General features: G+C 59.3%; 1 protein-coding gene across 1 annotated transcript; it reads right to left on the reverse strand.

Annotated features, from left to right (window-relative positions):
- Positions 1–249: 249 nt before the first annotated feature.
- Positions 250–13,798, reverse strand: FTCD (formimidoyltransferase cyclodeaminase). Its single transcript, XM_084873231.1, has 14 exons — positions 13,688–13,798; positions 12,678–12,861; positions 11,384–11,512; positions 10,371–10,459; positions 10,057–10,236; positions 8,814–8,951; positions 8,598–8,729; positions 5,078–5,139; positions 4,562–4,691; positions 4,288–4,449; positions 3,662–3,705; positions 3,321–3,459; positions 1,646–1,741; positions 250–535 (listed from the first exon to the last, which is right to left on the reverse strand). Exons 1-14 carry the CDS (start codon positions 13,739–13,741, stop codon positions 449–451), a joined length of 1,626 nt encoding a protein of 541 aa, XP_084729357.1. The 5' UTR covers positions 13,742–13,798; the 3' UTR covers positions 250–448.
- Between the last annotated feature and the right edge of the window lie 2,398 nt (positions 13,799–16,196).

Consider the following 16,196-nt stretch of genomic DNA (forward strand, 5'->3'; position numbering starts at 1 on the left):
CTACTCCTCCATGGGGCCGGTGCCCCAGGCACAATCCCAGGGCCGCTTGGCCGGTGCCCTGCACCAGCCCCGGGAGCTCTGAGTGACCAGTGACCGGGCTCAGGCCCCGTCACACCTGCCCCTGGAGCTGGCGTGTCCCTCGTGCTCCCCGTTTACTCCCATCTCCCCAGCTCACTCATCACCAGTCCCCATCCCTGCCCACTCAGCTCAGCCCTTCCCCCAAAACCCCAGACACACGACACGGGCAAGGGCGTGCTGTGCCTTTACTAGAGGCCACAGGTGACAGTGGGTGGCACCGCCAACCTCAGGCTCCACCCCCCAGGCCACCCTCTGGGCCTCATGAGGACCGTCCCCAGAGGCCATCCTGTGTTGTTAGGCAAGCTGGACCCTATTGGAAAGGAGAGGAGGCGCTGGGGATGCTGAGTCCAGGAAGGGCCCCTCCCGGCCATCACTCCTGCCGCTCCTCCAGGCGGTCCAGCACCAGTGCAGCCTGAGCCTTGGCTTCCTGCAGGAGGCTGGAGATGCGCTGGCGGGTCTGAAAGACAAGGGCCAGGTCAGCACCTTGCAACGTTGCCCATCCCTGCTGGCCCAGGCCCTCCCTGCCCCCTCCCTGGGCCACTCTGGCCCAAGCTCCCTGGCCTCTCCGCTCAGGTGCCTGGGGTCCTGGGCTTCCTCACAGACCTCCTGGTAGAGGTGGGAGGGATCTGTCTGTCCTGAGACTTGGGGACAGCCAGGCCCCAGGGCCCCCTCCCTCCTGGTCTTCCCACAGGGCAGGGCAGGGCTGTGTCCCGAAGGCCCAGAGGGGCGGTGTTCATGCAGTCAGTCCTTTAACGCAATGCCCTCGTGGTGGGCAGTGCCTCCCCTGAGGATGGCCAACCTCAGCCTGGCTGGACCAGCCAGAGAGGGACAGGGCCTGGCCCCTGAAAAGGCCACAGTCCCCCCCCTCCCCCCAGCTGTGAAATCGCTTTTTAACAATTATCACAAAATCACAGAGAGAAATCACATAGCTCAGGTGGCTGGGGCTGGGGCTGGGGCTGGGGCTGGGGCAGGAGAATAGGGGGCTAAAGGATATGGGTTTTTTATGGAGTGACAAGAATGTTCCAGGACTAGATAAAAAGTGGTGATTACCAACACTGTAAGTGGCTAAAGCCCTGAATTGCATATTTTAAAGTGGTAAATTGTATGTTCTGTAAATTTTACTGCAAGAACATAACAATGAAAGTACCGTGAATGCTGAAGCTAAGGTAATTACGTGGGTGGGCAACTGGCCTTGGAGGCCCCATGTGGCTGGTGCCCAGGGTCTGGCCTGGCCAGTCTAGAGTACCCCAGCCCCGGGTGGCCCCACTGGCAGGTATGCATAGTGGGCAGGCTCGGGGTGGCTGGGCCACAGCTCCGTCAAGGGTACAGGGGCCCCCATCCCTGCAGCTTTCCAGTCCCCTGACAGGACCGGCCCAGGTCCTTCCTGAGGTGATGGAAAAGGAAGTGCCACCCGAGAGAGGACAGCAGCTGCCCTCCCCCTGCGGGAGGCTGAGCGCACTTCCCTGAGGGCCCGCTGCCAGAGGCTCTGGCCGTGTCAGCAAACCACAGCCCTGCGGGCCCCCTGCGGGCCCCTCCGTGGGCCTGGCCCCGAGCGCCTGCTGCTCACCTGGTCCTTGAACTTGTCGTCGCTGATGTCCTTCAGGTTGATGAGCACGTTGAAATACGCACCGAACATGCCCGTCTCCAGGGCCTTGGCAGCCACCTGCAAGGTCACAGGGACGGGGCTGGTGGCGGGACTCTCCCTGTCCACCCTCAGCAAGAGCCCCAAGGCCTGGGCTGGGCAGCAGCATCTGGGATGCCAGCAAGTGCCTGCCCCTCGGAGCCCGCCCAGTCATCGATGATGATGGCAAACTGATCACCACGCATCCCCCAGAGGCAGCAGCTGGGCAGCCCGTCCGAGGAGGCCCGCCCTCATCCCACAGCGGGGAGGGGGCTCCAGCCTTGTCCATCCAGAGGACAGAGGCAGCCACCACAGCCTGACTCTCCACCTTCGGACTTAGACATGGAGCCTAGCACAGCAGCCTCGGGGCGGGCTGGGCCCTCTCCTGGGTCACCGTTGTGGAGTGACCGTGAGTGGAGCGAGCACGGTGGCCAGTCCCTTGGGAGGAGCATGGTCCTCCCCGGGGCTCCTGGACCCTGCGCCATCCAGTGTGCAGAGGCTCCCCCTCAGATGACCTTGAACGCGTCCAACAGACCAGGCCCACATCACGGCCTCGGTGCTCCCTGACCTCACGGGCACCGAACGCTGCATGTGCACAGGCCTGTACGGAGCTGGCTACAGTGGGGCTCTTAACGAGTTCCGACATGTTAGATCAGCATTTTTCAACCGCTGTTCCGCAGCACACTAGTGTGCCGCGAGATGTTGCCTGGTGTGCCGTAGGTGCAGACAAGACAAGAATTTTATAATTTTTCACTATTTTGTTTACTTAATATTTCATAATAAAGTAATTATAAAATACTTTCTTTGTGTTTATTTGATTCCTATTCAAGAGAATTACTTTATATATAGTCAATATAGGCACAGAGTTAAATTTTTTAACATTTTCTAATGGTGGTGTGCCTCGTGATTTTTTTCATGAAACAAGTGTGCCTTTGCCCAAAAAAGGTTGAAAAACACTGTGTTAGATGCTCACAGGGTCCCCCTGGACAAGGAGATGCCGGAGCACAGCAGGAGCACGGGAACGGTAGGCACCACAGTCCCTGTGTCCAGGCAGCTTCAGTCCTTGACCGCTCAGACTCGGCCGCCTTCCCAGGGAAGGAGGGGACCCTTCTCTGCGGCCTCAAGCCCGGACACTGAACTCAGGGGTGTCTCTCTTATAAAGACCCCATACACTGTGGGGTCAGAATTCAAGGGCCAGCAATCACAGTCCCGAGCCCTCCACACACAGGGCTCCCGATGTGTGCGCACCTGTGAGCTGTCCTTAGTGTTTTCTAGAGCTGGAGACCAGGAGGAGGGAGAGGGGAGACCCAGAGAGGGAGGAGGAGGAGGGGGGGGAGGAGGAGGAGGAGGAGGAGGGGGAGGAGAAGGCATCAGGAGGGTCAGGCATGGGCTCTGGAGACTGGTTTGAGTTCCTCTTATCTGCCCTGCAGCCCTGAACAAGATCCTGAATGTTCCATCTTCAAAGGAAATCACCACACCAGCCCTGCTGGCTGACGCTGGCCAAGACCACCTGGTATGTGCTCCTGTCCAGGCCACGGTGTTTAGCAAACACCATGAAGGGCTGTGATCGCCCTCCACATGGCTGCACCCCGTCAGCGGGAGGCCAGGCTCTGCCGTGTACCTGCAGGTCCGACCGGCAGGCCAAGTTCACGCACAGGGCCAGCTCCCGCAGCGCCGGCCACAGCGAGGCCACCGTCTCCGCCAGCTCCAGGGGCACCGTCACCGCCTGTCTCAGCCCCTTCTGCAGGGCGGCTGCTCGCCTGAAACCAAGGGGGTCATGGAAGCCCAGGTCACGCAGGAACCCCACCCGGGACCCCACCCCAACAGCAGCACGCAGACAGAGCCAGGGTGAGGACACCAGGAAAGCCACTCTTTCATCACCGGCACATGCGCAGAGGGGAGACTGATGGGAAATGAGACCTTCCCGAGTCTCCTGCACCCCGCGGGCCGCGGCGCCCCCACCTGTCCTTCTCCTCCGGGGTGCTCCGAGGCAGCTTCATCGCTTCCTGCCGGGACAAAGCACAGAGACACATGGGTGAGGGGCAGCCATGCCCGGGCCCCTCGGGAGCCTGGGCAGGGCAAGGGCAGCCTTGAGGCGGCGCCCATGTCACCATCAGGGTCGGCATTTCCACGTAGCACAGGCTTCCGTGGGGGTTCCTGGTGTTGGGCCCCCACAAAGGAAGGCGGACTGGCTCAGGGACCCCACAGCGGGCACTAAGGGACTGGAGAGGAAGGGCTGGCAGTCGCCTCCAGCACTAGAGGGGTCCCGTGAGGTCTCCGCGCCCCAGCCCTCCCATAGCACCTGGCCTGCAGTCCATGGTTCAACAGTACGACCCCCAAAATCTAGACATAAAGGTTCAAACTGTGTCCCCACTGAAGGCACCCGTGCTCTGGGTGGTCACGCTGGGCCTGTCGCTCCCCACTGTCGCTCCTTTGACCCTGGTTGGTGTGCCCCTCGACTGTGGGCACGGCCACGGCCAGGCCCTGCCCTCCCGCAGGATTCCGGGACCCGCTCCAGGGCACACAGCTTTTCCTCCTGCGGATCCCCGCGTTCCGCGGACCCCACGCCGGCCCCGCCAGGCACTCACCAGGCAGGCGGTGAAGGCCTGGGCGTCCGCGTCCACCAGCGCCGCCAGCCGGGCCGAGGCCGCGTGGAAGGGCGGGATCAGGCGCCGCATGGTGGCGTCCAGGTGCTCGAACTGGCGCCGCCCGTAAGTCATCAGGCCGGCCATGCAGGCCAGCGAGGCCCCCTGTGGAGGGGCCAGCTGAGGGCCTGGGACCCCTGTCACCACCCTGTCCTTGTCCACAGCCCTCTCCGACCCTGCCCCTACCCCACCCAGCCCCTGCTCCTCCCCAGCTCACCATGGCGGCACTGGCCGCGGCCACAGAGCCGCCCCCGGGGGTCGCCGAGCGGGCGCCCACCTCCCGGACAAAGGCCTGCAGGGACTTGTCCATCAAGCTCTGCCCAGGCCCGCTGTCGGGGACCAGGTACCTGCGGGAGCCAGAGGGACAGGGATGGGGCCCTGGGTCATAGCTACAGACTGGGAAGGAAGGTCTGGCTCAGACCACAGTCCCTAACTCCAGCCCGCCCCCCTGGCCCAGCCTCACGGCAGGAGAAAGGGGATACAGCCCCGGTTTGCAGAGCAGCCACAGCCTGGGAGGGGCTGTGACTATCCCCGAGTCCCCCCCCCTCCCCCCGAGGACAGAGCAGAACCTTGTTGGGGCCTCACTGCATTCCCGAACCAGCCCAAGCCTGCTTCTGGCTCGGGCACCCTGGTGTTTGCTGATGAATGAGTGATCAAGCAGAAGGCTCTGGAAGGATGGAGGCTGGGCCAACAGGATGGGGGGGGGCAACGGAGGGACTGGGGGGCTGCTCACTCGATGATCCGCTCCTTAGGATTGAAGGGGGACAAGGAGTCCAGGCCCAGCCTGTTCACCACCTGGAAAGGAAGCGGCTGGTGACCGACAGCCACCCCAGCCCACCCCCCTGCATAAGGAAGGCCACCGAAGGGCCAGCCCCCGCAGCGCCCGGCAGCGGTCCCCCCTGACCCAGCCGGGGTGTGGGGAGGGCGGTAGGGCGCAGCCGGCCACGCTCTCGCCCACGAGGAGCCCTGTCACCGCTGGCTCCCGTCCGAGCTGAGCCCACCTGAGAGAGCACCTCGCCCGGAGCAGGCACCGCGTCCGTCTGCACACACTTCCAACACATCCACCCCCCGTGTCACCCCACAGACAAACCGAGGCCCAGAATGGGGAGCTGCCCAGCTGGTCCCTCCCCTGCTGGCCTCGCTCTGAACCACACGGGCCTCCCCTCGTGTCCCTCAGATGCTCCCCCGCCCTCTCGAGTGCAAGAGCTCCTTGCTGAAGGGCCAGCCACACTGCCTCTCCCGACAAGGTTCTGTCTCCTCGGGTGTAGACAACTCACTAGTTCTTAAGCCCAGGAGCTGCCCGATTCGCCGAAACACAAGACATGTTATGTGAGGAGAAGTGAAGTTTGCCTAAACTCAAAATTAAGTTGGAACCATCCGCATTTAAGATTAGCATTCTTCCCACCAAATAAACATCCAAAACATTTTATGGTGCCTTAGGCCAGCGGCACCAGCCCGGCTCCTTCTGAGCCGGAGTGGCTGATCCTTGTACACAAAACAGAAGGTGGCAAGTGCTGCGGAGAGAGCGACAAGTCACCAGGGCCCGGGGGGGGTGGGGGGGGGGGCCTGTCCCCAAGAACATGGGGATCGGACAGGCGGAGAGACCCCTGGAGAGTTTGCTTGTTGCATCCACATGACGCAAAGCCCTGCTGACACCGACAACCGCAGAGCGAGGGACAGAGCTTGTCCACTGAATGTAGACCCCCGGCTACGCTGGCAGGGAGCAAAGGAACCCATTCGAGGACAGAAGTGACCGGGAAGGGGAAGCAGAGAGGCCTGCTCCCTCTGAGGCTGGACCCTGGGGATATCTGAGCACCTCTGCACCCCTCCTGAGCCTTCATGAGTGGGGGTCAGACTGCAGTCCCCTGAAAGGAGACATCCCCAAGAATGAACTAGAAAATTAAGTTTCTGAAGGGCATAACCCAACCAACAGACAAGAAAGGAGACTGGCGGGAAAGGAGAGGTGCATGCTGACCTCACTTTCTTATAGAACTACTAGAGGCCCAACGCACGAAATTTGTGCAGGGTAGGGTCCCTAGGCCTTGGCTGGCGATCAGGGCTGATCAGTGGGGTGACCAGCGAGGTGATCAGGGGAGCCCCTGCTGGCATCCACCTTGGCTGGACTGGGGCCTGCAGGCAGGGGGCAGCTCTTGCATTGGGTGTCTGCCCCCTGGTGGTCAGTGCACATCATAGCGACTAGTGATTCCTCTGTTCAGTCATTTTGCATATTAGGCTTTTATTATATAGGAAGGTTAATTATCCATGGATGCTTAACATATGTAACATATGTGGATTTGGGCACAGAAGGCCTATGTGATATATTTGACTATGTAAAAATAACAACACGGCCATTTAAACCTGGAGCAGAGAAGACTGCTCGCACAGTGCGCTAATTTTCTTATCTTTCTTCACCAAGTCAGCAGGCATTGTTTAATATTGATAAAGTGCTGAAAGATTAAGTATATTATTAAACTTAAAACTTGAACCACTGAGAACTAACAAATGAATTCAGCAAAGTAGTTGAATACCAAGTCAACACACCACAGTCAGCTGCATCACTATACACAATGAGCAATCGGAAAAAGAAATTGTAAAAGCAATTTTGTTGAAAAGCGCATCAAAAAGAATAAAATACTTGGGGATTAATTGACCAAGAAGGTGAAAGGTTATACAATGAAAACTACAAAACACTGCTGGAAGGATTTAAAGAAGACGTGCACCAATGCAAACACATCCCAGAGTCGTGGATGGAAGGCATTGTGGATGGCAATGCCGCCCAGAGCGACTACAGATTCAACAAAATCATCAAAATCCCAATGACGCTTAAACCGGTTTGGCTCAGTGGATAGAGCGTCAGCCTGCGTACTGAAGGGTCCCAGTTGAATTCTGATCAAGGAAATGTACCTTAGTTATGGGCACATATCCTGTAAGGAATGTGCAGGAGGCAGCTGGTCGATGTTTCTAGCTCTCTATCCCTCTCCCTTCCTCTCTGTAAAAAATCAATAAAATATATTTTTTAAAATCCCGATGACATTGTTTGCAAGTACACAAAACCCTCCCTGGAAGGTGGTGACTGGCTGTACAATATCATGAGTGCATTTACTGTCACTGAACTATACACTTAAAAATGGTTATGATGAGGCTGAAACCGGTTTGGCTCAATGGATAGAGCGTCGGCCTGAAGACTAAAGGTCCCTGGTTCGATTCCAGTCAAGGGCACGTACCTTGGTTGTGGGCACATCCCCAGTGGAGGGTGTGCAGGAGGCAGCTAATCGATGATTCCCTCTCATTGATGTTTCTGACTATCCCTCTCTCTTCCTCTTCGTAAAAAATCAATAAAATAAAATTTAAAAATCTAAAAAAAAAAAATGGTCATGATGGCAAATGTTATGTTCTGTGAATTTTACCCCAAATTTAAAAAGGGAGGGAATTAAGCACCAAATGACCCCCCTAAAAAATACTGTAACTCTAAAAAAAAAATAAAATCAGAAAATAGAGAATGAAGAAGAAATGTATTTAGCTTCTCATTTTCATAAAAAGTGGTTGATAAAAATCAATAAATTTGAAAAATTTTAATGCAATTTTAAAATGGGGGAGGGGGGAGACAATAGAAAAAGTAAACATATTAAGTTAGAACAGTAATTACCAGAATACCTAGAAACTAGACTAACTTGCATGTACAGGAACCAGAAGGAACCACACCCACACAGCCCGACACGCCTGAAGGCAGGACAGGAGCAAGGCCAGGCACACCTGCTGCACTGGCAGATGCTCAGAGATAACTTCCACCTCCAAACAAAAGCTGCCAGAGAAATCCAGTCATTGCTCGATGTAAGAAACGTGCTCAGAGTGGAAGGAACCCAGGTGGGCGGAGCCATAAGGAACAAATGGAAGGAACCATATAAATCTGTGGGCCCAGGTGCCGGAGCCTCCTCCCACATCTGGTAGTGTGAGCAGGCTTGAGGTGCCTCCAGATCAGACAGCAGAGGGAAGGGAGGGAGGCCAGAGGACAGTCCTCCCGTCAGATATTTTATTGGACAGAACACATTTAAGGCCACAAAGAAAACCCCCAGAGTGCCCCCAAAAGGAAAATCTTATGATCTCATCTTCTAAGCACAGACGATAAAACGAAGGAGGAGGCATGAGTCCTGGCCCCAGGCACAGGGCTGCAGCCCTTGCGTGGGCACCTCCAGCACCCAGACCTGCTCCCGGGCCCTCCCGCCCCACCCCGCCCCCTCAGGGGCGCAGCCCACCAGCCTGATCCGGTGCTCCTCCTCCAGGATGAAGAGGTTCTCCTTCTCGCAGTAGAAGGCCGCGGCGTCCAGGAGGGTCTTCAGGGGCACCAGCCCCACCAGCTGCGAGCCCACCACCGGGAGGCTCAGCTCCTGCAGAGGCCCAGCAGCGTCAGCCCCCGGGCTGGGCTTGAGGACCCCCAGGAGGGGTGAGGGGAGGGGTGCCACCCTGCCCACCTGGGCTTCTCTGCAGGTCTCCTCATAGACTGTGTGCAGCGCCGTGACCTCGAAGTCCAGGAGGTTGGTGGACACCTGAGCCAGGTTCTTCTCATCCAGGTACCAGCCAATGGCCTGGACCTTTTTCAGACGTCCTGGCTGCGAAGGAAGAGCCTTTCCCAGCCCAGGCCCTGGCCGGCCCCTCCTGGTTCCTGGTGAGAGCCCTTTGCCCCTGCTCCCCCGGGGAAGAGGCGGGAGAGGAGGCGGGCGGGTGCGTTGGCCCACCGCGGCCTGCAGAGGGGTGGTGCTCCCAGATGGCCACGTGCACATGGCCCCCTCCTCCCTCTCCCTCGCTCTCATCAGAGCCAGCAGGAAGGGACTGCCCCACAGGGAAACGGAGGCCCCGTAGGGCCAGGCTCCAGGATGCTCACCCCCACGGGCAGCAGACTCAGACGAGGCCCTGCCCATTAGCCCACACTCTACCCGCACTATGTTCTGGGGGCCAGCCCAGGGCCACCCCCACCCAGCTCCAAACTCCTGTGTTTGGTCCCTTCCTTCCACTGCACCCCTCACCCCAGAGCCCGGCTCTCAGCCCCTCATCCTTGGGGTGACTCAACCCATCTGAAGAGGGACCTCTGACCTCTGACCTCTGACCTCTGACGTCAGCCAGAGCAGAAAGAAAGACTTGGGGTTCTCCTACATTTGTGTTGTGCTTACACAACGGCAGCGTCTGCAGGCTGGGGATCTGGGGTCTCTGGAGATGGGGGGCTGGCAGGTGGGCAGAGCATTGCCCTCCACCTCCTTCACCAGGTGTGTCTACCTGTGTCCAACCAGGACTTTCTACAACAGTGATGCTCGATCTGGGTGACAGCTGCTGTGGCAGAGTAGGTGGGTCGGGGCACCTGAGAGTACCCGGGGTGCCTGGGAGGGTCTGGGAATATCTGGAGGAACCTGGGAGTCCCTGGGTAACTGGGGCTCAGGAAGCAGCCGTGTAGCTTTCAGGGTACCGGTAGGCATGCCGCCATATTGTAACCAAGGGGACCACCTGCCTGCTTCCATGGAAAACGTCCTTTAAGGCAAGTGCTCCCCCAATTCGGACACTGGAATCCCACCCTGACTCTTCTCAGGTGGCATGGGCACCGAGGCCGGGCTGGCACAGGTCCACACCACGGTGCCACACCGCGTCTGACCCGCACCCTGAGCCACTGGGACCCATGGGACACACCCAGCCCACGGGAGTGCAGGCGAGCCTGGCCGCTCTCACCTGGTCCTTCCCGCGGCCCTGCTCCCGGAGGTTGAGGGCGATGCGGTGCGCCTGCTCCTTGGTGCTGAGCAGGTTGATGTTGAAGGCGATGAGGAACTTGCGGGCCCCTGTGACGGTGGCCCCCCAGCTGGGGGTGAAGGTGCTGGGGCCAAAGTCCGGTGCCCACTCTGCCTGCTTGAGCTGTAGGGAGACTCACCCTTGGGGGCTGCACCCCAAGGAAGGGGTGCCCCGCTCGGGCTGGGGAAGGGGAAAGGAAAAGGGTGCACACCCCTGGGGCTCACCCAAACCCACCCGCCATCGAGGGAATACGACACCTTCTCAGGCAGGGCCTCGTACTCGCCCGCCCGGATGGCCGGCAGGGTCCGGCGACTGGCCACCCGCGCCGCCTCGCCGTACAGGTACACTGCAAGGGGGCCTGGCCAGTCAGCCCCGGCGGCTGGGCAGTCCAGCTCCCCATTCCCAGAGGAGAACCGAGACACCACTCCCGCCAGCCTCAGCCTGGAGGACAGACCTCCTTCAGCCCCTGTCTCACTCGGGGTGGCCACTGATGGACACTCAGTGTGGGCCAGTTCCGCCCCTCTGCCCACCCCGGAGCAAGGCAGTGCCTCACCCTCACTGTTCCCCCTGGACAGACGCCCCTGAAAAAGCCACCGGCCGACCAGGAGAGCTGGGGCACGCTACTGGGAAAACGTCCACATTTCTTCCTAAAACGTATTTTCGTTGCACAATCAATACGACCACAAATTAAGGAGACTCACCACAAGCTTCCCAACACCCAACACCCACACATGCACAGGGACAGCTGCTGTGGCAGAGTAGGTGGGTCGGGGCACATGTGTACTACTCCCCACATCTGCATGGGGTGGAACGTGGGCCTCCGTGCTCACGTGTCCTGCCCACCATGCACTTTGCTTCTAACTTGTCCCCATGTGTACAAGGTCATTCTCTTGAGGTGGTCAGTCCCCCAAGCAAAATGACTCCCTAGGGCTGTCCACTCGTCTGACTAAGTCACATGACCAAGTGGCTGCCCGGTTCCCACTGCCTCAATGCCTGAGAGCCCAGGGCCTCCCTGGGCTGGGGCTTCCATTGCGTTTATCTCCTCATGCAAGAAACGGGAATGTTCGGTCAGTTTGCTGGTGGCTGTTTTTCAGGTGTGTTCTTTTTTAAAATAATCTGCATGTTTAAGGGGTCATGTGTGCATTTTATACGAGAACCAAAGAACAAGCGTTTATGGTGAAGGGTGCTGGTGGGAACTGAACGTGAGAAGGGGCTGGCTGAGGAAACCCCTGAGATCAGGACGCCCCTCCTCGGGGAGGAGGGCACTCACCTGGCACGCCCAGCTCCTCTGCCAGCCGCTGGCCAAAGGCCTGGGCACAGAGCACACACTCATCCATGCCAACGCCCCTCACCGGGATGAAGGGGCACACGTCCAGGGCTCCCATCCGAGGGTGCTCCCCTGCAGAGAGACGGGGGCCGAGGCCCAGGAGGCCCGGCTGTGGGCGCGGACAAGGGCTCGGTGGGTTCCCCAAAACCTATCCCTCAGGCCCCATCCGCCCCACCATCCACACACTGAGCCGTTCGCGCCAACCATGGGGAGGCTGGGGGAGGCAGGCCCCAGGACCTGGGCCTCGGGGTTGTGCGAAAACTTCAGAACGGGGCCGGGCTGCCATCCCAGACAGGCTGCCTGGCACGCTTCACTCCTCAGACTTTGGAATGTTAGGACGGGGCAGAACAACGTGTGGACTGGGCCTAGAGCAACACTGTGTCCCAAAGAACTATTTGCAAAGATAACAGGAAAGCAGCTATTACGACAACCCGGCTGAAAATCTTTTAAAGGCACGCTTCAGACTCAGCGTCACCGTGTTATCACAGCACCGTCTTCCTTTCACTGATGGAGTTGTCCCCGCCCCCTTCTCCTAAGTGCCCATTGCCTTTGTCTCCCCATCCGAACACTATTTAGGCTTCTGCCTGAATCAGTGTTTCCCCAGAAGCTATTCTTTGATCTCCAATAAATGCCTGTTGCCTCTCGCTTTGCCCTTTTATGTTTAGGCAAACAGAGTCAACCCCTCTCTCTCCTAAAAACCACAAAGAAAAATATGCAAGAGCTTCGAAGCTGTGCTCTCCGAGGGTCCTGGCCAGGCTGGAAGGCCCTCCTGGCCCCACGCTGGCCTCCAGCCCTCCCTCCCGGTCAGCTGGGAGTCCACACTGAGGGTCCTGCTGCCAGCCAGCAGCCCCCTCTGCTCCCCAGCACTTCTCCCCTTCCCCAGTCAACTCCTTGATCGATTGGAGATGAGCCCCCATTTTCTCAGCAGTTGAGGTCACTTGCGAATTCCCTGCCTGCCGACCTGGCTGGTCTCCCGCTGTGAGTGGCCAGAGACCTTTGGCCCTGCCTGCCACCTGACGTGTTTGGCTTTGCAGGCTGTTGACAGGTCGGTTTCCAGCAGGGCCCTGCCTTCACCTCGCCCTCCCTCCCCACCCCCGGGCCTCACTGCCGGTCACCCTGAAATGTGGACGGGGTGGCCACGCACCTCCGCCTGGCACGGCGGGTGCCCTGGGCCGCAGACCCCTCGGGGGCCATGGGGGCCCCCATTCCATGCCCGGTGGGCGGGAACAGCCCTCACCTTTGTGCTTGCTCATGTCAATGAGCCGGAAGGCGGCCCGGGCGGCGTTGAGGGCCCCCTCCACCACGTCCTCGGGCCGCCCCACGAAGGTGTAGACGGTGCGGTTGGTGGAGGGGCCGGCGTCCACATCCAGCAGCACACAGCCGGGGGTCTGCACCACAGCTTGGGCGATGGCGTCGATCACCTGGGGCGAGAGCCCGGCCCACACCTCGGTTTCCCCACGTGGAAGAGGGGCGACGGGAGCTTCAGGGGTGCCTGCGCCTCTCCTGTTCCCCACCCAACCAAAGGTGCACCCGGCAAGCTGCCCTGAGCGTCTGGGAATTCCCCGGCGAGCAGGAGCCTGGCCATCGCCATTGGCCCTGCAGGAGAAACTGAGGCAGGCAGGAAGCAGCAGCGGGCAGAGGAGCTGCTGGGGCTCAGGGGAGGCGACCCACAGGCCAAGGTCACGGAAGATCAGGGTTCCAGCCCCTCCATGAGGCCTCCAGTGGGAGTAGCTGCATCGGGGCAGGGGCACGAAAGGCCCAGAACCTTCTGAGGTGACAGAAATGCCCCGTGCTTAGAAGCAGGGACTCGGGGGCCCAGACTGCTCTGTGGCCCTCGGCAGCCTGCCCCACCTCTCCGTGCCTCAGTTTCCTCGAAGGTGATGTGAGGATAACAGTGCTCACCTGATACGCTGTGGGGAGGGGGGGACAGGGGAACCGTGGCAGAGACCCTCAAACAGCCCGTGGGTCAGGGTTGGGGCCCCATTTTCACGAGAGGCCAAGTGATTTGTTCAAACCTGGGTCAGGACCCCTGCCTGCCCCACCCCCTTGCCCACCCCCCTCCCCACCCCCCTGCCTCACCCCCCTGTTCCAGGTCAGTCACTTCTGAGGTTCCCCCACTTACGGGGCACACATGTCGCTGTGGCTGATGGGAGGTGTCCCCTTTGAGAGAAGACACTCCCAACCCCACACCACGCGGACCCCTTGCTCCTTGCCCCCACCCCTTGCACTGCCCCCCTGGCACCTCACCTCCTGGTTGTTCCCCTCTGAGAAGTTGGGGACACATTCCACCAGGCGAGACATCGTCTGGGCTTTGGTCCTCGATCGAGACGCTCTACTCACAGACAGCAGGAGGGAAGGACGGACAGGCCTCTCCAGTGCCCGGCAGGCTTTTATACACCCCCACCCCCACCCCAACCCGGGCTGCTGATTAACCATCGTGATGGTGAGGAGAGAGGGCAGGCTGGTCCCTGTACAAACACCAAGCGAGCTGTCCCTGGAGGGGCAGAACCAGGATCCCAAGAGGCTGAGATCCCAGGTGGAGGCGTAGGAGGAGGAGGGATCGGCTCTGGCAGGGTGGGCGCCCCTGATAGGAGCTCCTGTGGCCGGGACCCTCATGGGAGAAGTCCTCACCAAACCCCTAGGTCAGATGCGACTCCACTCCCATCGTGGCCTGTGGCCCTCTGGTGGCCATCGTGTGAACTGCTTCATGACCCTCCAGGTGACCCTCTGGGTCTCCGTTCATGTGAACACCAAGCTTCAGGGCATCCAAGGGCCAAGAAGGGCCCGGTGAGGCCTCAGCACTGCCCGGCTCTGGGCAGAGGTCAGCTAGGCCCCGTCAGGCAGGAAAGTAGGGGGAGAGTAAGTGTGTGCTGGCGTGTGGATGCCCCGGTGGGCAGGTAGGCCGGGCGAGATCCCGGCTCTCTTCAGCCGTGGTCACTGCTCCCCGAGTCCGGGGAACCCCACAAAGGGGCAATGTGCCCCCAGGCAGCAGCGTGAGATCCTACACTCAGAGGGCTGTGCTCAGGTCAACGCTGTCCTGACGTTTTAGATTATCTTTTTATATATATATATATATATATATATATATATCTTTATTGATTTCAGAGAGGGAGAGAGAGAAACATCAATGATGAGAGAGAAATACTGATCAGCTGCATCCTGCACATCCCACACTGGGGATCAAACCCACAACCTGGGCATGTGCCCTAATCGGGAATTGAACCTGGTTCATAGGTCAATGCTCAACCACTGAGCCACACCAGCTGGGCTGGATGATCTTTAATTAGGATGGGCATTTCATTCTGCAAAGGCCCACCAGTCAGGTGGCCACTCTGACAGCATGTGGGCACTGCACAGGTCCCCCCTTTGTCATTCTCCCGGGCACAGGTACCCCACACAGCTGTTAGGGTGGTCAGTGTCTGAGGCTTTCACCCCTCAGCGGACACTGTGGGGCCAAGGCGAAGAAGTACCCAGATCTTCAGATCCCCAGCTGTTCGATTCACAGGAACTCGGAGGAAGAGGGGCCCCACCACCCTGGACAGGCAGGCAACCTCAGAGACTCTCAGAGGCCGGGGACCAGCTGGGTCCTCTCCAATCTTGGCTCCCCTGGGCGAATGCAGGTGACCGTGGGTGACAGCCATACCACCTCCAGGTCCCACAGAGGGGCTGTGGCAGCCTTGGCAGCACCTGGCAAATGCCACAGGCCCAGCTGGGCTGCTCTCCAAACCCGCCCTGATGCCTCCAGCCTGGGAGCACCCAGAAGTGCCCTCCAGCACCTCTTGTGGCAGAGGCCCGGTGCTGCACGCGTGCACCTGCAGAGGCCCCCAAGAGGCGAGGGGCCCTCAGCCAGAGGTCGGTGTCCAGGGCTGGAAGGGATGGTCTGTTATACAATAGAATGGTTGTGACCCTAAATTCACACGTCGAAGCCCTAACCCCTAACGTGGCTGTATTTGAGGGGAGAGGGGATCTTTCCAGAGGTAACTGGGTGAAAGTGAGGTCACTGATTTAAGGTGACCAGATCGTCCCGCTTTTGGCGGGGCAGTCCCGATTTCCAACAATTTTTCCCACGTCTCGCAACGTTTTTAAAAAGTCACCATATTTTGAAAGAAAGATTGGAAAGATTCTTTCCAAAAATCGGGACTTTTTTTAAAATGCCGCGGGACGTGGGAGAAATTGTTGGAAATCGGGACTGTCCCGCCCAAAGCGGGACCATCTGGTCACCTTACATTGAACAAGACCGGTGTCCCCATAGAGGAGGAGATTAGGGCACAGACACACAGAGGGGCAGCCATGTGAGGACACAAGACACAACGGTGTGTACATGCCGAGGACAGAGGCCTCGGGAGCCAGCAGCCCGGTGGCACCTGTGGACTGGGGACAGTGATGTCTGTTGTCTCAACCACCCGTTCTGTGATGCAGCCTGAACTGACCAGCACGGGGGCCTAAGGTCCAGGATGGCCAGGAGACAGGTTACCCCACACGAGGGTTGGCCCAGAAACCCCAACATCTTCCTCCTGGTCCCCACCACAGAGAAGTGACTGGAGACACTTGAAGCCAAACCCAGGGAGGAGGCCATGCCAGGCCTGGAGGTCCCCTACCCTCTCCAGACCTCAGAGAGACAGGCCCAAGGGCGCCAGCGGGAACAGTGGTACGTTTCCTGTGGGGACGGTCCTGGGCCAGGGCTTGGCCACGACTGGGACACGAAATGCTGGGACTGGACCTCCGGTGACGCCGGGTTTTGAGACATTAAAAACTC

The sequence above is a fragment of the Pipistrellus hanaki genome, assembly GCF_964339955.1.
Source record: "Pipistrellus hanaki genome assembly, chromosome: 2".
Classification (NCBI taxonomy): Eukaryota; Metazoa; Chordata; class Mammalia; order Chiroptera; family Vespertilionidae; genus Pipistrellus; species Pipistrellus hanaki.